Below are 25,519 nucleotides of genomic sequence, written 5' to 3'. Positions count from 1 at the left end.
CCTGGGTTCAGGCAATTCTCCTGCCTCAGCCTCCTGAGTAGCTGGGATTACAGGCACACGCCACCATGCCCAGCTGAATTTTTATATTTTTAGTAGAGACGGGGTTTCACCATGTTGACCAGGATGGTCTCGATCTCTTGACCTCATGATCCACCCGCCTCGGCCTCCCAAAGTGCTGGGATTACAGGCTTGAGCCACCGCGCCCGGCCCAAACAAACAAGTTTTCATGCCCTCCTGCAGCTAACATTCCAGTGTGAGGAGACACAAACCACCACACCCAGCTAATTTATGTATTTTTTTAGTAGAGACGGGGTTTCACTATGTTAGCCAGGCTAGTCTTGAACTCCTGACCTCAGGTGATCTGCCCGCCTTGGCCTCTCAAAGTACTGGGATTACAGGTGTGAGCCACTGCGCCCAGCCACAATAAATGTAATAAATAAATTACATAGTGTCGTATGTGGGGGGAAGATCAGGAAAGGGGAATCAGAAGTCCCGGGAGGTTGTATTATAATTTTAAATGAGGTGGGGTAAGAAAGAAAGAAATGCCTGAAAGGATGAGATATAAACAAAGACCTAAAAGAGGTAAGGAACCTGTGGATTTTTTTTTTTTTTTAGACAGAGTCTCCCTCTGTCATCCAGGGTGGAGTGCAGTGGCCAGATCTTGGCTCCCTGCAACCTCCACCTCCCTGGCTCAAGTGATTCTCCTGTCTAACCCTCCTGAGTAGCTGGAAGTGCCCTCCACCATGCCCAGCTAATTGTATTTTTAGTAGAGATGGGGTTTCACCATGTTGGCCAGGCTGGTCTCAAACTCCTGACCTTGTGATCCACCCACCTCAACCTCCCAGGGTGCTGGGAGTACAGGCCTGAGCCACTGCGCCTGGCCAACCTGTGGATATTTTGGGGAAGAGTTCCAGGTGGAGAGAATTGGAAGCACAAAGGGCCTGAGGCACCAGCATGCTTGCTGTGTCCAGAAACAGCTAGACCAGTGTGGCCGGAGCTCAGGGCAGGAAGGTGACTGGGCATATCAGGCAGGACTGTGTGGGCCACGTGAGAACTTTCACTTTTCCTCTGAGTGAGGTAAGAACCATTGAGGGCTCTGGGCAGAGGAAGATCGTGATCTAAATCGAGGTCTAACAGGCTCCCACAGGGTCAGATGTTAGCATTTATTAAACATTTACTGAGTGCCAAACACTATTCTGTTCAATACGGTTTGATCTCATTTCATTCTCACATGAACCCTATAGGGAATATCATTCCATTTCACAGACGAGAAACGGAGGCTCAGAGAGTTTAAGACACTGACCCATGGCCACACAGCAATAATCTTCAGCGCCTGGGTGTCAAGGTAAAGTAAGCCAGCCTCTCCCTCCCCCAAGCATTTCAGACAGGGATCGGTGGCTGCAGAGCGCACCCGTCTTCGGGAACGGCGTCTGTGTCCCTGTCTGTCTGTTTCTATTTCCACACGTCCCTGTCTGTCTCCACGCGCCTCTGCCTGTGCGTCCCCCATCTGTGCCCAAGCCGCCGTCTCTCTGCGCCCGGCCCCCGCACATCGGAGCTATTTCGGGTTTAAGGCTTAAAAGCCCAACAGCTCGGAGGAGACGCTTCCTCCGGCCCCCGGCTCGGACCACGCGCCGCACGCGGCCAGCTCTGGGAGCTCCCAGTTTTTTCTGCGGGATCCCCGAGCCGGGGAAGCCCCCGCGGGAGGAAGGGTGGGGGCTGGGGCGACCCGGGCCCGGAGGCTCTCGGCCCCCCAGTGGCCAACCCGAGCATTGACGCCGTCAGGAGTTCAGCCGTGCGTCAGCTGTCGCCCTGGCAACGGGAGGGCGACGTCACCCATTGGTGGTGCGTCAGCCACCAGCTGACGTCATGCCCCAGGAGAGGCAATAGGCAAGGGGCTGGGGCGGGTTCTAAGCCCGGCCAGCAGGGGGAGCCCTGGGGCATTGATGGCAGATCCATTTGGCTTGGTCCTGCAGGAGGTCCTGGCCCTACCGACATGGCCCCCGCATCCCCAACGGCGCGCTAGGTTGACGAGATGAAGAGGAGTCGCAGTGCCCTGTCCGTGGCCGAGGTGCGAGGGGAGGGGGTTGGGCTGGGGGCGGGGCTTCGCTCCCCTGGGAGACTATCGCCCTGTAGTGACTATGGCTATTCCCTGAACGTGGCTTCACTACTTCCAAGCGGCAAGGAATTTGGTCCCCTTGTGCCTCAGTTTACCCCCTTGATGCTATTTTTCTCCTGCTGCCCAGATTAAGAGGCTCTCAGCCGGCTCAGAGAAAAATGAGGAGAGGATTTTGGCTAGGAGATGGAAGGGGGCCATTGACATTAAGACCAAGAGGGGGCCTCTTAGACTTGGAGGGTGGGAAGAGACCCTAAAAAGGTGATGTGTTTGAGAGGTCTAACACTTGAGACAGAATGTAAATATGTGACAGACCCAAAGGCTGGGGCATCGAGGCGGGACCCCACCAAAATTATGGCTAAGAAGGGGCAGCCAGAAGGGATGGTTAGGGAACCCTCTGTGGGAGGGGTCAGCGAGGGGTTCACACAAGAAGGGCGCCTATACCCCCATTAGCTACTCCCTTAGATAGGTAGGGGTGTTCTTGGGAAGAGGGGCTCACAGCTTCCGAGCCAGGCCACGCCCCCATTCCACTTTGTCCCTCCCCAGAGACCGAGGGACACCCCCGAACCCGGCCGTGCCGGTATGCTGGGGGCCGACCTGCGTCGCCCTCGCCGCCGCCTCTCGTCCGGTCCTGGCCTGGGCTGGGCCCAGCCTGAGCCCTCGGACCCTGGGGTCCCTCTGCCGCCACGGCCCACCACGCTGCCGCTGCTGATCCCACCGCGGATTTCCATCACCAGGGCGGAGAACGACAGGTAGGTAGGAGAGGGAGCAGAGTGGGAGGTGGGCTGGGGAGTCACCGTACCAACTGGGCTAGGTCCAGCCACCAGCGCTTCCCGATCTCCATGCTCCTGCGGTTTGCAAAACTAGCTGAAACTTGTCCTGTGGCGGGCTGTGACACCCCTCCCCCAAGGCACCCTTTGCAGGCTCTAGGAACCCCTTCTTTCATTGTCCAGCTGCCTGAGTCAGCACGGGGCAGGACTGAGGAAAGAGGTGTCCTGTCTCCAACCCCCAAGATGCCCCCATGTTCACAGAGCTGGGGCAGGTTGATCAGGCGGCTGTGCACCCGCCTTAGCGTCCCCTGCTGGGAGGATCAGGTTTCTTCCCCGCCTTGAAGGGGATAGTGGGGTCTTGGAAGGGGTCTGAACTAGCATTTTTCTTTCTCCTAGGGAGATGTGAGAAATATCTGTGAGCTCTGGGTTCACACAACATCTCTTGCTGATCCTCATCTGGGGACCTACCGGGTACCCAGCCAGTTTCCCAGGGTAATCAACCCCCCTCTTGGCTCAAGAATGAGCAGTAAAGTCAGACAGCTGAGCTGGTCCTGGCTTTTGGCCGGCCCCTGCACCCTGCCCCCATGCCCTCCTCTGGTCTCTGCTCTCTGCAGTTCCAATCCACCCCCACCCCCATCTACTCAATTGGTGGGTTCTAGGGTCTCTGTTTCCGTCATGGTCCAATGGTTCATTTCCAGATAGGGAGAGCAAGTGACTGTCACTCGCCTCTTGCACTGCTTAATTATACCTCCCCTTGCCCATCCCAGGAGCCTCAGGTCCAGTCGGTTTATCCCCTGCTCACCCCACTGCTCCTCGTTTCCTCTTTCTTCTACAACCCCAGCTGTGGCCTGACACCCCCACCCACCTCACATTACTCACCCACACCCCCTTCCAGATCTCTAACCAACGTTACAGCACCCCTCCCCCCCAGAATTTGGCCCAGCCCAGGACTTTCAAATATGATCTGGGGAGAACTCGCAGCCCCTGCAAATTCCCTAGAAGACGTTTTGAGTGTGTACTGAGGGGGGTGTTCCTGAGAGAAGTGGGGGACACAGTGCTGGCGCCTGGGATACCCCGCGGCTGCCGATGAGGGGACCGGTTTTTGCTCGGCGTTCGCCCACGCCGGGAGCCCCCTCTGGCGGGGAGGAAAGTGGCTGTGGGGGTTGAAAAGACGGGCAGTCTTTTTTTTTTTTTTTTTAAATAAGGCGAAGAGCGAGGTGGCAGGGCGGTGGCAGACAGCATCGCCTGCCCTGGGGAGCCCGTGAGAGGGGGCGCACTGGGGCGGGGGCCTGGTCCCTGGGTCGCGCAGCAGAGCAGTTTCGCGTTTAAGCCCTTATGGGCGTGGTGGGGGCGGGACACGGGGGTGCGTGCACTCCCCCCGCCCAGCAGCCAGCCTTGGGGGGGGTTGAGGGGGATGGGGGCGCACTCGGATCCCGCTCGCTCTCTGCTCGCTCGCTCGGCGCGGCGCTGGGGGAGGCGGGAGCGTGAGTCACGGCGACTCCCGATTTAGGTGCCGGAAGGGGGGCTCTGCCGGCGGGGGCCGCCGGGAGGAGGCTCGCCTGTTTACTCTCCTGAAAAGGGCACGGGGGTGCTCTCCGCGGGTACCCGGGACCTTCCTCAGTTTACCTCCCGCAGAAGCGCTTTAGAAGAGGCAGTGATGTATAGAGCGGTGGGCGGGCAGCCGGGGTATCCGCCACAGGGTGTCCTCCTGGAGCCACAAGGGAACCAATGGGACACACCCCAGAAACACCCCAAAGAGGCCCCAGGCCGACCACACACACATGCACACACACTAACATACATAGACGCCCTCGGACACTACAGTCAGACGACAGAGGCAGAATCGCGTGCACAACTCCGCAAGCACGCACAGACCACAAACGCATCCAAGCGCTTGAGAACACATTCACAGTCCCCAGGCCACCTGAAAAAAAACCCCGTAGGGATGCACATCATCCAAATAGGTATCACATGTGCCCACACATCCTTCACCCACAGACACACACAGATATACACACAGCCAAATCCAGAGAAACGGGCAGACAACAGCAGCCAACCACGTGCGCACACACACTTCCAGCAGACACTGAAAACACAGACAACCCTCGGAAGGGGCCACGTGCGCGCACATCCCGCCCCGGGCCCGCACCATCACTATCCTCCGACGCACAGACAGGAGATCCCACACACTCTGCCGCCGCCCGCTGCAGGCACCGCGCCGGTGGCACCGGGACCACTCCCCAAAAGCTCCCCCTGGCCAGGGGTAGCGGCGAGGACAAACCAGCACCGGACTCCGCCCTCGCCGTGATGGACCGACTGACTGACACTCTGGCAACCAGTCCTGTGTCTTCTTCCAGATCGGATTAACCGTTTAACTCCTTCGTGCCCGTGCGCGCCGCGGCTAATCAGGGTGCTTTGGAGACAGCCGAGTTCCAGCGCCCCCTCCCCGCCCGGAGCAGGGCTCTGCGTGGGCGGGGAGGGCCCCCCTCCTTAGGTGGCTGCCCCCCACTGGCCCGGACGAAGGAGGAGGGGGGCGGCGCTGACAGCCTCGGCGGGCGGAGGCCGGGGAGGGGCGGGACGGGGCGGGGGAGCAGAGGCTGGCGCCGAGCGGGGCGCGGAGCGCGGAGAGCGCCGCCCGGCACGGAGGAGAGCTCCAAGCGCTGAGAGGAAGCCGCAGAGCCCGGCCCGGGGGCGATTGGCCCGCAGCGCCCCCGGGTCTGTCCCCGGGGCGCCATGGCCCTACTGCGGCCGGGCGCACTTGCGGGGCCCTGGGCTTGTTTGCTTGCGCGCAGCTGAGCTGGGTGTAGGTTGGAAAGGCCAGGCCCCCCCCGGGGCGCAAGTGAGGGCCAGCGCCATGGAGCCCCCGACCGTCCCCTCAGAAAGAAGCCTGTCTCTGTCACTGCCCGGGCCCCGGGAGGGCCAGGCCACCCTGAAGCCTCCCCCCCAGCACCTGTGGCGGCAGCCTCGGACCCCCATCCGTATCCAGCAGCGTGGCTACTCCGACAGCGCGGAGCGCACCGAGCCGGAGCGGCCGCCTCACCGGCCCATAGAGCGCGCCGATGCCATGGACACCAGCGACCGGCCCGGCCTGCGCACGACCCGCATGTCCTGGCCCTCGTCCTTCCATGGCACTGGCACCGGCAGCGGTGGCGCGGGCGGAGGCAGCAGCAGGCGGTAAGACTCCCCGCGGCGGTTGCGCGCGGAGCGGATGGGCGCGCAGGGAGGAGGCAACTCGAGCCGCCGGCCGCAGGGGGCGCTAGGATGCGGGTGGGGTCGGTGTGACTGGCGGGGGCGGAAGAGGGAGTTCAGCTGCGGGGGCATCCGGGACCTGGCCCCAGGTTGTGCGCGCTACGGGAGGCTTCCTGCTGAAGCCCATCTTGGGGTCCATTTGGGGGCGCCATGCTGCGCGTAGTGTTAACGAAGTCTCGGTTGGGGAAGGGGGCTGCAGCTTCAGGGGTCCGTATTCTTGGTGACAATGCAGGACAGCGGCTAATCTGGGAACCACTTGGAAGGACCTTCCTGGGGGCACTATGCTGAGGGCTAGATTCGCAGTGTTGGGTACCCTTGGGGCACTCGGTAAGGGGGTGCCTGCTGGGACCAGGATCTTGAGTTTAGGCTGGGCTGCTCTCAGGGTCCTTCTAGGGGATGGAAGACTATTGCAGGAATGTTAGCGGACTCTTCCTGCAGCAGCTGGGGTCAGAAATCCAGAGGGTGCCTCTTGGGGGAGCACTGTTTTGGGAGGCTTCTGTTAGGTGGGAGTTCCCCTCTCAGGGCAGGAGTGTTAGGGTTTAGTAGCTGCTCAGAGGCAGGAAACAGTGGAGGGGGGGCACAGTCCCAGCACAGAGGGAAGGAGTCCCGGACTGCAGAGGTGACAGTACAGTGAGGGTGTGCTTGTTGAGCCTGGTCTTTTCCGAGGGTCTCCTCCGACAGTCCTGCGTTTGCTCCAGCGGTCTGGGTATGACCAGCTGTGGCTGCCTTAGTTGTCTGTTCTGCATGAGTTCCTGGGGTCTCATGCTGGTGACACAGTGACTATGTGCCCTCCAGGGACAGTGTAATTTTGACACTGTGACAGGGCAGTGTGACTGTGTGCTTCTAGGACAGTGTTTGTGACAGGGACTGTGTGTGCTCCAGGAATGCTGTGACTGTCACAGGGTGACTATGGGGCCTCATCGGATGCAGTGACTGGGACAGTGACTGTGTCTGCTCCTAGGACAGTGATTGTGCAGTGGTGTTGGTGCTCTAGGGACAATGTGATTGTGTCAAAGTGCATTTCTGACATGCAGTGATTGTGGCACTAGGATGTCTTCACTCAGGGAACACTGTGATTGAGGCGGTGGAACAGTCTGTGCTCCCTGGACATTGTGATTGAAACACTGACTGCGTTCCTTTTCGCCAGGTGCTCATGTCTGAGAGTTGGTGCTCTGACATGTGGTCTGTGTGTTCCCTCTGCCTAGTGTATCCTAAGAACTGGTGTCCTCTAACCACCTGGTGTTCTTAGTTACTGCTCCCACTCTGATGGTGCTCCAGGGTCTGATGGTGTGTGTTCCTGTATTGTGCAACTGACAGCTTTGCCCGTGTGCTCTACCTGATGCCCATGGATGCCCCACTGCTGGGGATATAACCAAGACGACCAGATTCGGGCTTCTTATCCCTGGAGCTTCTGAGTGAGGCCCCTCTAAGATGTAGCCCTACTCTCCCTAAGTCTCTTTGGAGGTCTTCAGCAGTCATTGAAGCCCTCCAGGCCACCTTACCTCTGCTCTGGTCACCCCCAGCCCCAGGACCCTGCACCCTTGTCCCTACCAGGAAGCAAATGTCTTGGGCCCAGCACACATGGGCTGATATTTCCCAAAGGGAACTGGAGAGAGGCTGAAGGAAGAGAAAGCTGGAATCAACAGAAAATGCTAAAACCAGGGGCAGGGAACCAAACTGGCACAGGTCACTGTCCTGAGACGCCAAGGGGCCGGGTACAGTGGCTCATGCCTGTAATCTCAGCATTTTGGGAGGCTGAGGTGGGCGGATCACCTGAAGTCAGGAGTTCGAGACCAGCCTGATCAACATGGAGAAACCCTGTCTCTACTAAAAATACAAAATTAGCCAAGCGTGGTGCTGCATGCCTGTAATCCCAGCTACTCAGGAGGCTGAGGCAGGAGAATGAACCTAGGAGGCAGAGGTTGCAGTGAGCTGAGATCACGCCATTGCACTCCAGCCTGAGCAACAAGAGCAAAACTCCGTCTCAAAAAAAAAAAAAAAGAAAGAAAAAAAGACACCAAGGGACAGGTGAAATGCAGTAGTATCCGGGCCCCATTCCTATGCAAGTCTCCAGGGACTCCTCCTCTGCTGGTCTCTGGGTGCTGAGTCTTAGGGGATGTGGCTGAGTGGTAATAATCATTATTATTTTAGTGGTATCCATTTTGCAATGGTTCACCCACTGGCTCCATGCCAGGGACTTTTCCATGCACCCTCATCCCCAGTGACCCGGGTATTGCAGCAGGGTACTCCAGCTGGCATATGGGGAAACTGAGGCCCAGAGACAAAAACCTTTCTCTTTCTTACCCAAGCTCACACAGCCAGGAGATAGCAGAGCTGGAATTGCAATGCAGGTCCGCTTGATTCCTGTGCATCTTTTTTTTTTTTTTTTTTTTTGAGACAGAGTTTCACTCTTGTTGCCCAGGCTGGAGTGCAATGGCGTGATCTCAGCTCACTGCAACCTCTGCCTCCTAGGTTCATTCTCCTGCCTCAGCCTCCTGAGTAGCTGGGATTACAGGCATGCACCATTACAACTGGCTAATTTTGTAATTTTAGTAGAGATGGGGTTTCACCATGTTGGTCAGGCTGATCTCGAACTACTGACCTCAGGTGATCCACCTGCCTCAGCCTCCCAAAGTGCTAAGATTACAGGCATGAGCCACTGCGCCCAGCCTCCTGTGCATCTTTGTATATGTCTCTTGCCCTCCCTGAGCCTCAATTTTCCAGTTTGTAAAGTGGGGCTGTTGTTGGCACTGCCGTGTGGTGGTGAGTTTGAGGGTTCTGTGAGGTTGGGGATGTGTGTAAAGGACTAAACATAAGTAGATCTCCACTCAGGGACCTGGACTAAGGCAGAGGGGCCTGGGCAGACCCCATTTCTCCAGGGTGACAAGGACAAACAGGAACCTTAACCACATCCCCACATAGACTCTGGTTTCTGTTTCACTGTGGGTCTGCGCAACCTTCAGTGTCTGTGCTGAGGTCTGCTGCTGGGACTGGTGGGTGGGCTGTGGCTGGCATTGGTTCCAGGTCCTCCCCCACCCCCAGAGAGAAGTAGGAAGGTCTCTGATGGCAACCTCAATACTCAGAATGGGCATTTCTTCAGAAAGGGGGTTTTACCAGGGCACACACAGGATTCACTGCTCCCCACATTGGTGTCCATCCAGCTACCACAAAAGGAGTCCAGCCAGCTCCCCCATTTGGGTCAAAGGAATACCCAGAGAGAGGGCACTGCCTCCCCACTATCCGAGATGTCATCCAAACCTCCCTTCCAGACCTGAGGATGTATGAGACGGCTGAGTCACGGCACAGCCACGATCTGTCAAGAGGCAGATGGAGAGGGAGGAAGAGGAGGACTTTGGTGGTGGGGGGTGGGGAACTGTCTGAACCGGGGATGGGGCCAACATACAGGCCTCGCGTTCCCCTTCCCTGGGCCCTAAAACTCTCTCCATCGAGGTGGGGCCACAGCGTGGCGCCAGGAGCAGGTTGAGTCAGCCAGCTAGGGTCTTTGGTCTCTAGTTTCTGACTCCACTTGGGTCCTCGCCTCCCCCTTGTCCCTGACAGTCCCAAGTCCCTGGATGTGGGTTGGGAGCGGGTCTCCCCGCGCGCCCTCTGCCGGACGACGAGGAAGGCACAGCTTGAGTGTGCGCTCCGAGCGCGGACCTGCCCCAGAGACGCCAGTCCCGCAGCAAAGCAAAGTCACCGCCGCCGTCGCGGCACCCCGTATTATTTCATGTTTATTGCGCATCCTGGAGGGCGGGCGCCAGGCCAGCTGACCGCAGGCTGCGAGTGGGGTCCTCATCCTCCTGGGCTTGGGACCAGGCCGCTGTCCTCAGGTGCCACCCGCTGCCACGCGCTGCAGGGACTGCCGCCTGGAGGACAGGGAGGAACCTGGCCGAAAAGTTGCGTCCGTGGAGTTCCCGTCCCAGCTCCGCTCGCTTGCCCGGCAGGCCGAGGAACACTAGCATCCTTGGTTCTGCATGTCTGCCTGGGAAACCGAGACCATAGTACTTGCCCAAGGTCACACAGCGAGGAAGGGCAGAATAGGCGTTAAAAATGAGATCTCCTCCACTCCAGACCGCTCGGTAACGTTCGCATGGCCGCTGACTCGCTGTGTGACTTGGGGCCAGCGATTGTACCTCCCTGAGCCGTAGTTTCCTCATCAGTCAAGCCAGGCTGAAAAATAAGAACTGCCCACCCCCAGGGCTGTGGTGAGGCTGATATGTTTGACGTAGGCGCTGGGCAGCCAGGAGCTGGTGTTCTGAGAAAGTACTTCCTCAAATGACATCAGCAGAGAGAAAGGGGGCGTCCCCCAAACCGCAAACCCGGATGGCGAGGAGGGTGCCCCATATTTTATTGGTAACAGATTGACTGCAGGCTCTTATGACTTTAGAGAAACTGGGGCTTTGGGCCTGGGAGAGCCACAGTCTGGCAGGGTGAGGACAGAATTGTGAGGGCATCTGAGCCCACTCTTCACTGTCGAGTATGAAGAGTTCAAATCTGCCGTCACAGGTTCACGCCTGTAATCCCAGCAGTTTGGGGAGCCAAGGCAGGTGGATCATTTGAGGTCAGGAGATCAAGACCTGCCTGGCCAACATGGTGAAACTCCATCTCTACTAAAAATACAAAAATTGGCCGGACGTGGTGGTGGGCGCCTGTCATCCCAGCTACTTGGGAGGCTGAGTCAGGAGACTCGCTTGAGCCTGGGAGGCCAAGGTTGCAGTGAGCCGAGATCCGGCCACTGCACTTCAGTCCAGGTGAGAGAGTAAGACCCTGTCTTAAAAAAAAAAAAAAAAAAAAGACTGCCGGGCATGGTGGCTCAATCCTGTAATCCCAGCACTTTGGGAGGCCGAGGCAGGTGGATCATGAGGTCAAGAGATCGAGACCATCCTGGTCAACATGGTGAAACCATGTCTCTCTAAAAATACAAAACATTCGCTGGGCATGGTGGCGCGGGCCTGTAATCCCAGCTACTCAGGAGGTTGAAGCAGGAGAATTGCCTGAACCCAGGAGGCGGAGGTCGTGGTGAGCCGAGATCGCGCCATTGCACTCCAGCCTGGGTAACAAGAATGAAACTCCATCTCAAAAGAAAAAAAAAAATGAAAGAAAGAAAGAAAAGAAAAAGAAAAGAGTTTAAATCCAGCTTTTGGACAGGTGAAGTGGCTCACACCTGTAATCTCAGCAATTTGGGAGGCTGAAGCGGGAGGATCACTTGAGGATAGGAGTTTGAGACCAGCCTGGGCAACATAGTGAGACCCTGTCTCTACAAAAAGAAAATAAATAAATAAATAAATAAATAAATCCAGCTTTTGTCCTTTACTTGCTGTGTGATCTTCACCTGTCAGAGCCTCAGTTTCCTCATTTGTAGCAGAGTCGTTCACTCCACAAGCACTGAGCACCTTCAGAACTGGCTGAGAATGCTGTAAACCAAGTTTGTCCAACCTATGGCCCAGGATGTCTTTGAATTCGGCCCAACACAAATTCGTATACTTTCTTAAACACTGAGATTATTTGTGATTTTTTTTTCCTTTTTCTTTTCTTTTCTTCCTTTCTTTCTTTCTTTTCTTTTTTTCTTTTTTTTTTTTTAGCTCATCAGCTATTGTTAGTGTTAGTGTATTTTATGTGTGGCCCAAGACAATTCTTCTTCTTTCAGTGTGGCCCAGGGATGCCAAAAGATTGGACACTCCTGCCATAGACACAATCCCTGCCATCCTGAAATTGTCAGACTAGAGGGTGAAGCAGAAATAGCAAGTAAAGGGCTGGGTACGGTGGCTCACACCTGTAATCCCAGCACTTTGGGAGGCCGAGGCAGGTAGATCACTTGAGGCTAGGAGTTCGAGACCAGCCTGGCCAACATAATGCAAAACCCTGTCTCTACTAAAAACACAAAAATTAGCTGGACACACACCTGCAATCCAAGCTACTTGGGAGGCTGAGATGGGAGGACTGCATGAACCCAGGAGGCAGAGGTTGCAGTGAGCTGAGATCACACCACTGCAGTCCACCCTGGGTGACAGAGTGAGACTGTATCCAAAAAAAAAAAAGTAAGTAAAGCTATATGATAATTTAAGATGGTCACACAGGATATGAAAAAAAAGAGGGATCCTGAGGTCAGGGAAGGCCTCTCTGAGGAGGTGACATTTGAACAGAGACCCAAATAGAGGGAAGATGCTATGTGAGTGTCTGATGGAAGAGCATGTCAACCAGAGGGAAGAGTCAGTGCAGAGGTCCTGTGGTGGGAATGTGTCTGATACGTTGGAAGCAAGTGTGCCTGAGGCAGAGTGAGTGAGGAGGGAGTGGAAGAAAAGGAGGCAGGGAGGTGACAGGCAGATCATGAGGCCATGGTCAAGGTGGTCTTAGGCCTCAGTTTACATCTGGCTTCCTAAGAAGGGAACTCATCCATGAAGGGCTTGTGCAGCCTCATGGCTAAAATTCCTGTCTCTGAAGCCAGCAAGCTGGGTCCATAATCCAGCTCTGATTTTCCTAGGCTGGGAGACCTTGGCCAAGACACTTCTCTCTGGGCCTCGGCTTCCCCTCCTTTGAAATGGGCTTAGTAAGAACCATATTCCTAAGGGCTGATCTGATGAATTGGCAAAACAATTCAGGGAAGCTAAGGGCATTGAAGCCTTAGCTGGTCAGTGAACAAAACTGCAATTCTGGGACAGGTACAGCGGCTCATGCCCAGCACACTTTGGGAGGCTGAGGGGGGGCAAATCACTTGAGCCTGGGAGGTGGAGGTTGCAGTGAGCCACAATCATGTCACTGCACTGCAGCCTGGGTGACAGAGTGAGACCCTGTCTTTAAAATAAGAAATAGGAACAATAATATCAACTGGGGCCAGGTGAGGTGGCGCATGCCTATAGTCCCACACTTTGAGATGTCAAAGCGGAAAGATCCCTTGAAGCCAGGAGTTTGAGACCAGCCTGAGCAACATAAAAAGACCCCATTTCTACAAAAGTTTTAAAATTAGGCAGGTGTTATAGCACGCACCTGTAGTCTCAGCTACTTGGGGGGCTGAGGTCAGAGGATGACTTGAACCAGGAGGTCGAGGTTGCAGTGAGCTATGATCATGCCACTATACTCCAGCCTGGGTGACAGACTGACACCCTGCCAAAACAACAATACAAAAAAAAAAAAAAAAAAGTATCACCTGGTAGGTATTTGGTGTGCATTTTGTGAGGATTAAATGAGACCATAAAACCAGGTTAGGTGGCTCATGCCTGTAATCCGAGTATTTTGGGAGGCCAAGGCAGGCGGATTGCTTGAGCCCAGGAGTTCAAGACCATTCTGGGTAAGATGGGAAAGCCCATCTCTAGAAAAAATACACACACACGCATACACACAGGCCGGGCACAGTGGCTCATGCCTGTAATCCCAGCACTTTGGGAGGCCAAGGTGGGTGGATCACCTGAGGTCTGGAGTTCCAGCCTGGCCAACATGACAAAACCCCATCTTTACTAAAAATACAAAACTTAGCCAGGTGTGGTGGCAGGTGCCTATAATCCCAGCTACTCAGGAGGAATCCTTTGAACCCAGGAGGCAGAGGTTGCAGTGACCTGAGATCGCGTCATTGCACTCCAGCCTGGGCAACAAGAGTGAAACTGCATCTCAAAACAAACAAACAAACACAAATTAGCCAAGCATGGTGGCGCACATGCTACTTAGCTACTCAGCTACTCAGGAAGCTGAGGTTGAAGGATCACTTGACTCCAGGAGGCTGAGACTGCAGTGAGCTATGATCACGCCACTGCACTACAGCCTGGATAACAGAGTGAGATCCTGTCTCAAAAAGAGAGAGAGACAGAGAGAGAGAGATCGATCACAGCTAGAGCCACTGGTGCACAGGAGGCTTTCTAAAGGGTTAGTTGCTATCATCACCATCATTGTCATTTTCATCATCATCTGTAACCTCTGGCTAGTATAGTGGCTTGCGTATTATAAGTCCTAAGTAAATGTTTGTCAAATAATGATAATAACTGTAACTCATATTAAGTAAGTGCTTACTAGGTTCAGACACTTTTTTAAGCCTTTTATGTGTCCATCCATGGGGTAAGTGGTAGTATTATACCCATTTTACAACTGGAGAAACTGAGGCTCAATGAAATAAAGTGACTAGCCCAAAATGAAATGGCTAAGAAGTGCCAGAGGCCACACGCAAGCCCGGTCCTTGTAACTCTGGGGCCTATGGCATCAGAGCCAATGCTAGAGAAGGACAAATACTTCACAGAGGTGAACTCGGGAAATAGAGAGTCACCGCTGGGTGCAGTGGCTCACACAGGTTGATCACTTGAGGCCAGGAGTTCGAGACCAGCCTGGCCAGCATGGTGAAACCCCATTTCTATTAAAAATACAAAAAAGTTAGCTAGGCATTGTGGCACACGCCTGTAATCCCAGCTACTCGGGAGGCTGAGGCATAAGAATCCTTTGAACCTCAGAACCAGAGGTTGCAGTGAACCAAGATTGTGCCACTGCACTCCAGTCTGGGTGATGGTTCAAGACTGCCTCAAAAAAAAAAAAGGAGGTCAGCCGGGCGCGGTGGCTCAAGCCTGTAATCCCAGCACTTTGGGAGGCCGAGGCGGGTGGATCACGAGGTCAAGAGATCGAGACCATCCTGGTCAACATGGTGAAACCCCGTCTCTACTAAAAATACAAAACATTAGCTGGGCATGGTGGCACGTGCCTGTAATCCCAGCTACTCAGGAGGCTGAGGCAGGAGAATTGCCTGAACCCAGGAGGCGGAGGTTGCGGTGAGCCGAGATCGCGCCATTGCACTCCAGCCTGGATAACAAGAGCGAAACTCCATCTCAAAAAAAAAGGAGGCCAAGTGTAGTGGCTCACACCTGTAATCCCAACACTTTGGGAGGCTGAGGTGGGTGGATCCCAAGGTCAGGAAATCAAGACCATCCTGGCTAACATGGTGAAACCCCATCTCTACTAAAAATATAAAAAATTAGCCAGATGTGGTGGCACGTGCCTGTGGTCCCAGTTACTCAGGAGGCCGAGGCAGGAGAATCACTTGAACCTGGAAGGCAGAGGTTACAGTAAGCTGAGATCGCGCCACTGCACTCCAGCCTGGGCGACAGAGTGAGACTCTATCTCAAAAGAAAAGAAGAAAAGAAAAGAAAAGAAAAAAAAAAAAAACGAAAAGAAAAGAAAAAGGAAAAGGAAAAAGAAAAGAAAAGAAAAAAGAAATAGAGATTCACTCCTTTTTTCTTGTTTTCTTAAGACAGGGTCTCACTGTCTCAAAGATGCTGCAGTGGCACCATCATAACTCACTGCAATCTCAACCTCTTGGCTCAGGTGATCCTCCCACCTCAACCTCCAGAGTAGCTGGGACCACAGGCTCATGCCATTATGCTCGGCTAATTTTCGTAATTTTTTGTAGAAATGAGGGTCTCACCATGTTGCCCAGGCTGGTCTGGAACTCCTAGGCTCAAGTGATTCTTCTGCCTTTGCCTCCCAAAGTGCTGGGATTACAGGCATAAGCCACCACGCCCAGTTTCTAAGTGTGCTTTAAGAGTTTTAAGAAACATCTCAGGAACTGTGGGTGGCATTCTAGGTTATCCCCAAGGACTGTGGGTACATCTTGGGAGTCTGTTCCAGAGTGTTAGACTGTCTTAGGAGCTGGAGAGGAATCTATCTATTTGTGCCCCTGGGGTCTGTTGGGGCACACTAGATTTTGGTGGCATCTCCATGATTACTGGGGCATCCCCTGAGTCTGACGGCTCTCCTGAGGTTGTCTTAGGGTCTCAACACTTGTAGGGGCATCTCAGGGATGCTACAGAGCCATTTAGGGATTACAGGACATCAGAGGGACTGTGGAGGTGTTCCTGGGGTCTGTGAAAGACTCTAGGATTTGGGGAGACCTATATTTGGTCTATGAAAATGGCCCTGTGGGTGTGGGGGATGCTGGGGGTGCTCTGGGAGGGTCTATGCATGATGGGATGATGAGAGTCGGGGATGATGGGGAGCCCTGGAGGAATCTGAGGAACTGTGGCAAGGGGCCTGGGATCTGAAGGGTCCCCCTGGCCCTCAGAGCACCACTGGCAGGGAGTTTGTAGGAGCACCCCCAGAGATTCAGAGGTGTCCCTGGCATTTGTGGGTGCACCCTGGATTCCTGGAGCACTCTTGGGGCTTGTGGCATGTCTCAGAAACATTGAGGACACTGGCAGGATATGGGGACATCTGGGGAGCTATAGGAGTGCCCCAGGGTCTATGCGGCCATCTCAGAACACCTCTAAGTTGAGTTGAGAAGCCCAGGGATTTGGGGGGTACCCCTGGACTTCTTGTGTGTGGATGTCTCAGGGACAGTGAGGGTGCTCCTTAGCATTCTGAGGGACTGTGGGGCTACTCCTGAGCTTGAGGGACCTGTCGACTCCATGGAGAGTTTGCAGGAGTGTCCCCAGAGATTTGGAGGTGTCCCTGATGTTTGTGGGGACGCGACCGGCGAGGACATCAGAGCCAATGCGGGTCGGCCTTGGGGTCTGTGGGGAATGCAAGGGAGTCCCCGCCGAAGCCTTGCGGACGCCCCAGACCCGCCCCGCCCTGGGGGCGGCCCCAGCGCGAAGCCGGAAGGGCCGAGGCGACTGGGCGGGGTGGGGCCCGCGGGCCCCGGGCTGGGCGGACGGCCTTCGTGGGCCTCGCGGGGTGGGCGGCGCAGCTCCCCAGCGCCCGCCGAGGCGGGGCCGCCCCGCGGCCATGGCGGGGCCGCGCGGCCTAGGCCGCATCCCGGAGCTGCAGCTGGTGGCCTTCCCGGCGGTGGTGGCGGCAGAGGATGAGGCGTTCCTGCCCGAGCCCCTGGCCCCGCGCGCGCCCCGCCGCCTGCGTTCACCGCCCTCCTCGCCCGTTTTCTTCGCCAACTCGTCCCCAACTTTCCGCAGGCGCCTTCGACTGCTCCGCAGCTTCCAGGATTTGGGCCGCCACGCATGGGCTGGGGCTGGGTAAGTGCAGCACTGGTGGCTGTGGGTTCGAGTCACCCCTGGCCACCGCCAGGGTCTGCGGTTCGTGGCTCGCTCTCTCCAGCCTCACTTTCCTCTTCTGTCACATAGCAGCGATCAAAGTCATCTTTGCCCGCCAGGGTTGCCGTGGAGACCTCTGATAGGGCATGCGTTAGACGTTTAATAAATGTTGCATCCCTCCCACTTCCTGTGCAAACCTGAAGCTGTGGTCACGCTTTGGAGGAGTGAGGGCGACTTGCTATCCAGGTCATGTGTTCATCCTGGGGTCGTGTTCAGTTCTGTTAGCCTCAGTCTACTGGCCTTTGAAATGGGGACAGCCGTGCCCACTGGGGGTAGCCTTGCGGTGAGGCTCGGTGTCATTGCTTGCACCGGGCCACGGAGGGCAAATGGAAGTTCCCTTTCTGGCCAGACGGGCGGTGGGCTGTGGGGGCGGGAAGTCTGGGGGTGACAGTCCCCGAGGCCACATCCGGTCTGGCTTTCTAATGTCGGTGTATCTTGGAGGCAGAGGTTGGCAGCCCGGGGTTGGGCACGGGCGCTTCTCAGGGTCCTCTGCCTCTCTGTCTTCCACCTACTTTCTGTATGCACTTGAGGCGCAGACTGAAGGAGGGCATGGCGGGGCAGGACCCGGCCCAGCGACTGGCCCTGGGAACAAAATGGGGCGGGGACAGAAGAGGAGGAGGGGCTGGGGCCTTTGGGAGCCCCGCGTGGGGTCCACAGGGTGTGTGTAGGGAAATTGTTGCCTCTCTCCGGGCCTCTCTCTGCGTCCTGAGTCTCTGTCTCCACTTCTGTCTCTTTTGTCTCTGTTTTGTCTCACTCCTCCACAGTTGCATCTTCCCCTCCCCTGGGTTTATGTCACCCGGGGGCGCACGGCGATCAGAGACCTCGCGGGCCCAGCTCCACGTCAGGGCAGGGAGGGGGGGAAAAGGCGGGGCCGGAGGCGGTGGCAGGAGGGCGGGCCCGGAGCCGGGAAACTGGAGCCCCGGGGCACCCCAGAGGCCTGAGAGGGAGGGGACGGGGCGGGGGGTGAAGGCGGGGGGAAGTGTGCGCCCAGTTCCACAGGACCCTGCAGGGGGAGACGTACGAGAGCCTGTGCGCCCCCCGACCCCGTGCAGACTCAGGAACGCCCGACCCCCCAAGTTTGTCCCGTGGGGGTGTCACCAGAGTCGTGGAGGCGGTGCCGGCAGTGGAGGCCGCAGACACCTTGGGCCTGGCCACCAGCGCGCGCCTCACCGCCCTGCCGCCGTCCCTATGCGCGCCCAGACGACGGCGCTTGGCTCCCATGCGCTCCGGTGCAGCGCCCCGGGGCCGACCCCGGCCCCCTGCCCTGGCACTGTCCCCCACGGGCCCCGAGTCCCTGACCCACTTCTCCTTCAGCGATGAGGACACCCGTCGGCACCCTCTGGGCAGAACTGTCAGGTGGGTGGCCCATGGCCAGTCAGTCCTTTTAATACCGGAGGGCACTGGCTGTGCTGGGGGTTGGGGGTGGGGTGCGGAGTCTACTTGGGGGAGTCCCCTAAGTGGCATCCAGGATCTGGCTGGGGCCCCACCGCCTTTCCTGTCCCCAAAGGCCAGGGGTGCTGCTGAGGGCCTCTTGAAGGTGGCAACCCCCAAAGTGGGTGCTAGGTCCTTTCCTCATTCCTGCCTATCCAAGGTAGGACCCGGCACCCTCTTTGCGCCCCTAAACCAGGGCTTCCAGCATTCACTTTGGCTGCAAATATGGGTGTCCAGCGTCACCTGGGCTCCACTCCCAGGCCACTGGCCTAGAACCAGGTCCCTAAGTCCCTGCCTGGCTCAGTGTCTCCAGCCTTACCTTCCCCACCCCCTCTCCTGCTGGGGCAGCCAGGCTGAAAACTAAGCTGGGGTGGGGGTGGGGAGGGCAGATTCTGGGAGCCTGGAGGGTGTTTAGAATCTGGACTGAGCTGGGCCTGTGGGTGGTCTTTAAGTTCTCAGAATTCTCCGGGCTTCCTAGCCTTGTTCTTGCTCTCTCCTGCCCTGTGGTCTCTAACACACACACACACACACACACACACACACACACACACACCCGGCCACACATAGGGCAATCCGGGTCACCTGGTGTTTACCGTATTAGGTGTGGGTCTCCTGGCGACCCTGCAGTTGACTCATGGCCACACACAGGTGGCACACAGACCACAGCTACCCTGGCCCACCCCTCGCACATATGTGTCTACACTGCGTTCCCCCACAGTGGGGGTGAGAGTGAGACACACTCTCACCAAAATACACACCCAGAGCTCATGCTTGTTCCTGCGAGCTGGACTCCCACCTGCACCAGATACACACAGAAACGGACCTCATGCCCACACAGGGGTCAGGGACTGTCACAGTATCAGTGCGACAGTCCCATGAAGTCACCCAGACTCAGAAATACACAGAGATGCAGACAGACACTCATGAACACCCAGCCCCTGCTCACACACGCAGACGTGCGATGCCACAGAGATGTCTATGTGCAGTGCCTGGGGCACACAACCTTCCCCTCCCCCAGACTCTTACATACCCTATCCCTTCTTGCAAACTCAGCCCCCTAGACAGCTGTGTCACCTGGTACCATGTGCCTGCCTGGGAGACACACACCAGCACCCGCCTTCAACCTCTGTGTGACCTTCACAAAGCAAATGCCAGACCTTTCCATAAAGGCTGCCTGGCACCACCTACAAGTGAGTCAGGTGGAAAAGCTCAGGGAGCGTCGTAGACACCAGGCCTGCCTGCTGTGTGTATGCCACGGGAAGACTCTCGATGCAGCTTTGTAGCTCAGCTGCTTGGGTTCAAATCCACATTCTAGTCTTGGTGTAGTGGCTCACGCCTGTAAACCCGACACCTGGGGAGGCTGAGGCAGGAGAATGTTTTTGGCTTGAGCCCAGGACTTCAAGACCAACCTGGGCAACATGGAAAAACCCCAGTCTCTACAAAATAAATAAATTTTAAAAGAAATCCATTATCTACTACTAATAGCCATGGTATTCATCCTTTCTGAGCCTGAGTTTCTTTCTTTTTTTTTTCTGAGACAGGGTCTCACTGTGTCACCCAGGCTGGAGCTCAGTGAGCAATCTTGCCTCACTGCAACTTCTGCCTCTCAGGTTCAAGCAATTCTCGTGCCTCAGCCTCCCAAATAGCTGGGATTACAGGCATACACCACCATGGCCCAGCTAATTTTTTTGTATTTTTAGTAGAGATGAGGTATCTCTATGGTGGCCAGGCTGATCTCGAGCTCCTGGGCCCAAGTGATCCACCCGCCTCGGTCTCCCAAAGTGCTGGGATTACGGGCGTGAGCCACTGCACCCAGCCTCAGTTTCTTTGTCTGGAAAATGGATCATTAATACATGTTATAGTATAGCACAATGCCTAGTGTGTGGTCTTCACTTAAGTAGTTTTTTTTGAGACGGAGTCTCACTCTGTCACCCAGGCTGGAGTGCCGTGTCACGATCTCGGCTCACTGCAATTTCTGCCTCCTGGGTTCAAGCAATTCTCCTGCCTCAGCCTCCAAAGTAGCTGGGATTACAGGTGCCCAATACCATGCCTGGTTAATTTTTGTATTTTTAGTAGAGATGGGGTTTCTCCATGTTGATCAGGCTGGTCTCGACCTCCTGACCTCAAGTGCTCTGCCTGCCTCTGCCTCCCACCAAAGTGCTGGGATTAGAGGTGTGAGCCACCGTGCCCGGCCTTCCTTTTTTTTTTTAGAAAAGGTCCCCATCTATCACCTAGGCTGGGGTGCAGTGGTACCATCTCTGCTCACTGCAATCTCTGCTTCCCAGGCTCAAGTGATCCTCCAACAGTCATAAGCCATTGATCCTGGCCATAGTTCTTGTTACTATAATCTGTACCAATGTGTTCCCTTCCCCTGGCCCCCTCCCAACTTGTGTGTTTCCCATCAGTCCCTGCAGTAGCCATCCCCAAGGCCTAGACTGTCCCTGGACTGCACAGTACTCAACAGGCCCAATTTCATGCTCCCAAGAGCCCTGGTGAGCAGGCCTAGGGGCCGCTTAGAGGGGGAAACAGGTAGCAACTTCATTTGAGAGCATCACCTGGTGAAACCCCATCTCTACTAAAAATGCTAAAATCAGCTGGGCATGATGGCGGATGCCTGTAATCCCAGCTATTCAGGTGGCTGAGGCAGGAGAATCGCTTGAACTCAGGAGACAGAGGTTGCAGTGAGCCGAGATCGTGCCACTGCACTCCAGCCCAGGTGACAGAGCGAGACTGTGTCTCAAAAAAAAAAAAAAAGCATTACCAATGGTCAGCCTGAGGCCAGGTGCAGTGGTGACACCTATAATCCCAGCACTTTGGGAGGGTGAGACTTTGGGAGGCAGATTGCTTGAGTCTAGGAGTTTAAGACCAGCTTGGGCAACATGATGAAACCTTGTCTCTGCTAAAAAAAAGTACAAAAACTAGCTGGGTGTGGTGGTGTGCACCTGTGGTCCCAGCTATTCGGGAGGCTGAGGCGGGAGGATAGCTTGAGCCTGGGAGGTGGAGGCTGCAGTGCAGCCATGATTGCATGATTGCATGGCTGCACTGCAGCCTGGGTGACAGAGCAAGACCCTGTATCAACACACACACCACACACACACACACACACCCCCCCCACAAATGATTAGCCTTCCTAAGGGGGAGTCTTGGGCAGGTCATTTCACCTCCAGTGGAGTATCTGGGCTGTGGCTGTGATGTAAGGCTGCCAGCTACCCCTGTTCCTGTCCCAGCCTTGGAACCCATGGGGATGTCGCTGGAGTGGCCTCTGGCCTAACTTTGGGCCACCCTGAGCAGTCAGCGGCAAGCCGGGGGGGTGACTGTCCATGGCTCAGGGGTCTGATTCTGGGGCATAGCGGGCCCTGGCTCTCCCGATCCCCACTATCTCCGAGGCAGCAGCTCTGTAACCCCGTCTCCTCCCCTCTGTCCTTTCATAGCCCAGGGGACATCCGCTCCTGAAGCACAAACAGCACAAACAGCAGGGCCCCAGGGAGCGTCCTCTTCCCATCCAGGCCTCTGGGCTCCTGATGATGTGAGCTGAGTCCCTTGGGGCTGGTGGATCTGCTGGGATGCTAGCAGGGTATCCGGTTGGGAACAGGGTCTCACCTTCCTAAACTGCGGCTTAAATTCCTGGGCCGGGGAGTTGGAGGTGAGGCATCCTCTATGTGTAGCTATGTTTTTCTCTCCTTCTCTGGAGCTGAAAAAAATCTACACTGGGCCTTAGAAACAGGACATGGTTCTCAGAAGTGAAGCCACCAACCCTTTGTCTCCTTAGGCATGCGAATGTTAAGAGGACCTACTATATGTTAATTTATAGGGTGGGTTGGAGCCCTCTATGGGTTAATGTATATAAACCACTTTCATAGTGCCAGGCACACAGCAAGCACTCAATATAATGTCTTGTTATTATTACTTTATGCTTGAAAGGATCTAATCTGGCACCCAGGACACAGCAGGTGCTCAATAAATGGACATAATCAGCCGGGTGTGGTGGCTCATGCCTGTAATCCTAGCACTTTGGGAGGTCAAGGTGGGTGGATCGCAAGGTCAGGAGTTCAAGACCAGCCTGGCCAAGATAGTGAAACCCCATCTCTACTAAAAATACAAAAATTAACAGGGCATGGTGGTGTGTGCCTGTAATTCCAGCTACATGGGAGATTGAGGCAGAGAATTGCTTCAACCCAGGAGGCGGAAGTTGCAATAAGCCAAGATCACACCACTGCGCTCCAGCCTGGGCAACACAGTGAGACTGCATCTCAAAAATAAAAATAAAAAAATAAATGAACATTATCGGCTGGGCGCGGTGGCTCAAGCCTGTAATCCCAGCGTTTTGGGAGGCTGAGGCACGTGGATCACCTGAGCTCAAAAGTTCAAGACCAGCCTGGCCAACATGGTGAAACCCATTTCTGCTAAAAGTACGAAAATTAACCGGGCGTGGTGCTGTGCACCTGTAGCCCCAGCTACTTGAGAGACTGAGGCAAGAGAATTGCTTGAACCCAGGAGGCAGAGGTTACAGTAAGCTGAGATCATATCACTGCACTCCAGCCCACATGACAGAGTGATAGTCTGTCTCAAAAATAAATAAATAAATAAGTGGACATTATCGTCAAAGGCCCAAGCTGATGATCTATGAGTATCTCACCTCAAGAGTGTTTTTTTGTTTTATGTTTTTTGAGATGGAGTCTTGCTCTGTCGCCCGGGCTAGAATGCAGTGGCGTGATCTTGGCTGACTGCAACCTTTGCCTCCCAGATTCAATTCAAGCAATTCTCCTGCCTCAGCCTCCCAAGTAGCTGGGATTACAGGTCCATACCACCATGCCCTAATTTTTGTATTTTTAGTACAGACAGGATTTTACCATGTTGGTCAGGCTAGTCTCAATCTCCTGACCTTGTGATCCGCCTGCCTTGGCCTCCCAAAGTGCTGAGATTACAGGCATGAGCCACCATGCCCAGCCAAGAGTGTCTTTTAAAATTTACTTGAAAAAATTAACGTATAGTAAAACCTACCCTTTTAAGTTTACATTCTATGAAGTTTTTTGTTTACGGTAAAATATACGTCACAAAATTTACCATTTTACCCATTGTTTTCTCTTTTTTTTTTTTTAGATAGGGTTTCACCGTATTATCCAGGCTGGAGTGTAGTGGCGCGATCTCAGCTCACTGCAACCTCTGCCTCCTGGGTTCAAGCGATTCTTGTGCCTCAGCCTCCCGAATAGCTGGGGTTACAGGCATGCACCACCATACCCAGCTAATTTTTGTATTTTTAGTAGAGACAGAGTTTCAACATGTTGGCCAGGATGGTCTCAATCTCCCGACCTTGTGATCCACCCGCCTTAGCCTCCCAAAGTGCTGGGATTACAGGCATGAGCCACCACGCCTAGCCAGGACTTTTTAATGTTCTTAGACTGAAACTTTAAGCACAAACACACCATTTCTGTATCTCCCCAGCCCCAGGTGCCTAGTCTTCTTTGTCTCCGAGTTTAAGTACTCCAGGGACTTCATATAAGTGGAATTTCCTGTGCACTATTTCACTATTTATCTTTTTCTGACTGGCTTATTTCACTGAGCACAATGTTTTCAAGGTTCATCCTTGGTGTACCCTGTGTCAGAATTTTCTTCCTATTTTTTTTTTTTTTTTTTTGAGATGGAGTTTTGCTCTTGTTGCCCGGGCTGAAGTACAATGGTGTGATCTCGGGTCACCACGACCTCCACCTCCCAGGTTCAAGCAATTCTCCTGCCTCAGCCTCCCGAGTAGCTGGGACTACAGGCATGCACCACCACACCCGGCTAATTTTTGTTGTTTTAGTAGAGATGGGGTTTCACCATGTTGACCAGGCTGCTCTCGAACTCCTGACCTTGTGATCCGCCCGCCTCAGCCTCCCAAAGTGCTGGGATGACAGGTGTGAGCCACTGCTCCTGGCCTACAGACATTTTTGATTGGTGTTACAGTTGTTCTCTCAACACCAGGTAGGAATGGATTGTTTCTGAGTTGAGAGGAATCGGAGCAGCAGAGAGACCTACTTATCAGAGCAGAGTGCAGCAGGTGGGAGAGGAGGTGATGAGACCTCAGGGATGCAAAAAGTCTAGGCCCTCAACAAGCTGTCCCTCTGGAGCCCCAATCTGAGGCCCAGGAGACAGGTCAGAGACTGACAGATGGGTGGATGGAGGTAGGAGTACTCCCTGGCTGCATAGTCCCTTCTCTTGGAGTGAAGAGACCAGCTGTCTGGAAGGGAGAGCAATTGGGAAACAGGATACTGGTAAAGGCCGGTTATGGCCAGGTGCAGTGGCCCACACCTGTAATCCCAGCACCTTGGGAGGCCGAGGTGGGCAGATCACAAAATCAGGAGATTGAGACCAGCCTGGCCAATATGGTGAAACCCCGTCTCTACTAAAAAATACAAAAATTGCTGGGCGCGGTGGCTCAAGCCTGTAATCCCAGCACTTTGGGAGGCCGAGGCGGTTGGATCACGAGGTCAAGAGATCAAGACCATCCTGGTCAACATGGTGAAACCCCGTCTCTACTAAAACTACAAAAAATTAGCTGGGCATGGTGGCACATGCCTGTAATCCCAGCTACTCAGGAGGCTGAGGCAGGAGAATTGCCTGAACCCAGGAGGCGGAGGTTGCGGTGAGCCGAGATCGCGCCATTGCACTCCAGCCTGGGTAACAAGAGCGAAACTCCGTCTCAAAAAAAAAAAAAAGCCGGGCGCGGTGGCTCAAGCCTGTAATCCCAGCACTGTGGGAGGCTGAGGCGGGTGGATCACGAGGTCAAGAGATCGAGACCATCCTGGTCAACAAGGTGAAACCCCGTCTCTACTAAAAATACAAAAATTAGCTGGGCATGATGGTGCATGCCTGTAGTCCCAGCTACGCAGGAGGCTGAGGCCGGAGAATTGCTTGAACCCAGGAGGCGGAGGTTGCGGTGAGCCGAGATCGCGCCATTGCACTCC

The 25,519-nt window shown here is 55.1% G+C and overlaps 1 protein-coding gene and 1 long non-coding RNA gene across 5 annotated transcripts in view; both read left to right on the top strand.

The window, feature by feature from the left end:
- The first annotated feature begins 1,195 nt into the window (after positions 1 to 1,195).
- LOC116532563 lies at positions 1,196 to 4,089 on the top strand. Of its 2 annotated transcripts, none has more exons than XR_004260906.1 (3): positions 1,196 to 1,345; positions 1,974 to 2,068; positions 2,660 to 4,089. It is a non-coding gene; the product is annotated as an uncharacterized LOC116532563 (long non-coding RNA). The 2 variants fall into 2 exon arrangements; XR_004260905.1 differs by having other exon boundaries at positions 1,974 to 2,083.
- A 1,400-nt stretch (positions 4,090 to 5,489) lies between these two features.
- Positions 5,490 to 25,519, top strand: part of PDE4A (phosphodiesterase 4A) — a 47,339-nt gene continuing 27,309 nt past the window's right edge. Inside the window, exon 1 of one of the 3 annotated variants that reach the window (XM_032251806.1) lies at positions 5,490 to 6,057. In XM_032251806.1, the coding sequence (XP_032107697.1) occupies positions 5,738 to 6,057 (320 nt within the window). In that variant the 5' untranslated portion in view covers positions 5,490 to 5,737. Of the gene's footprint in view, positions 6,058 to 16,809; positions 17,067 to 18,134; positions 18,501 to 25,519 lie in introns of those variants that run through there. The other 2 variants (XM_032251805.1, XM_032251807.1) reach the window with 2 other exon arrangements.

The sequence above is a fragment of the Sapajus apella genome, unplaced genomic scaffold, assembly GCF_009761245.1.
Source record: "Sapajus apella isolate SASKATOON/1434 unplaced genomic scaffold, GSC_monkey_1.0 scaffold77, whole genome shotgun sequence".
NCBI classification, from domain to species: Eukaryota; Metazoa; Chordata; class Mammalia; order Primates; family Cebidae; genus Sapajus; species Sapajus apella.
The sequence above is the reverse complement of the archived record's forward strand: the minus strand, read 5'-3'. Positions and strand labels throughout refer to the sequence as shown.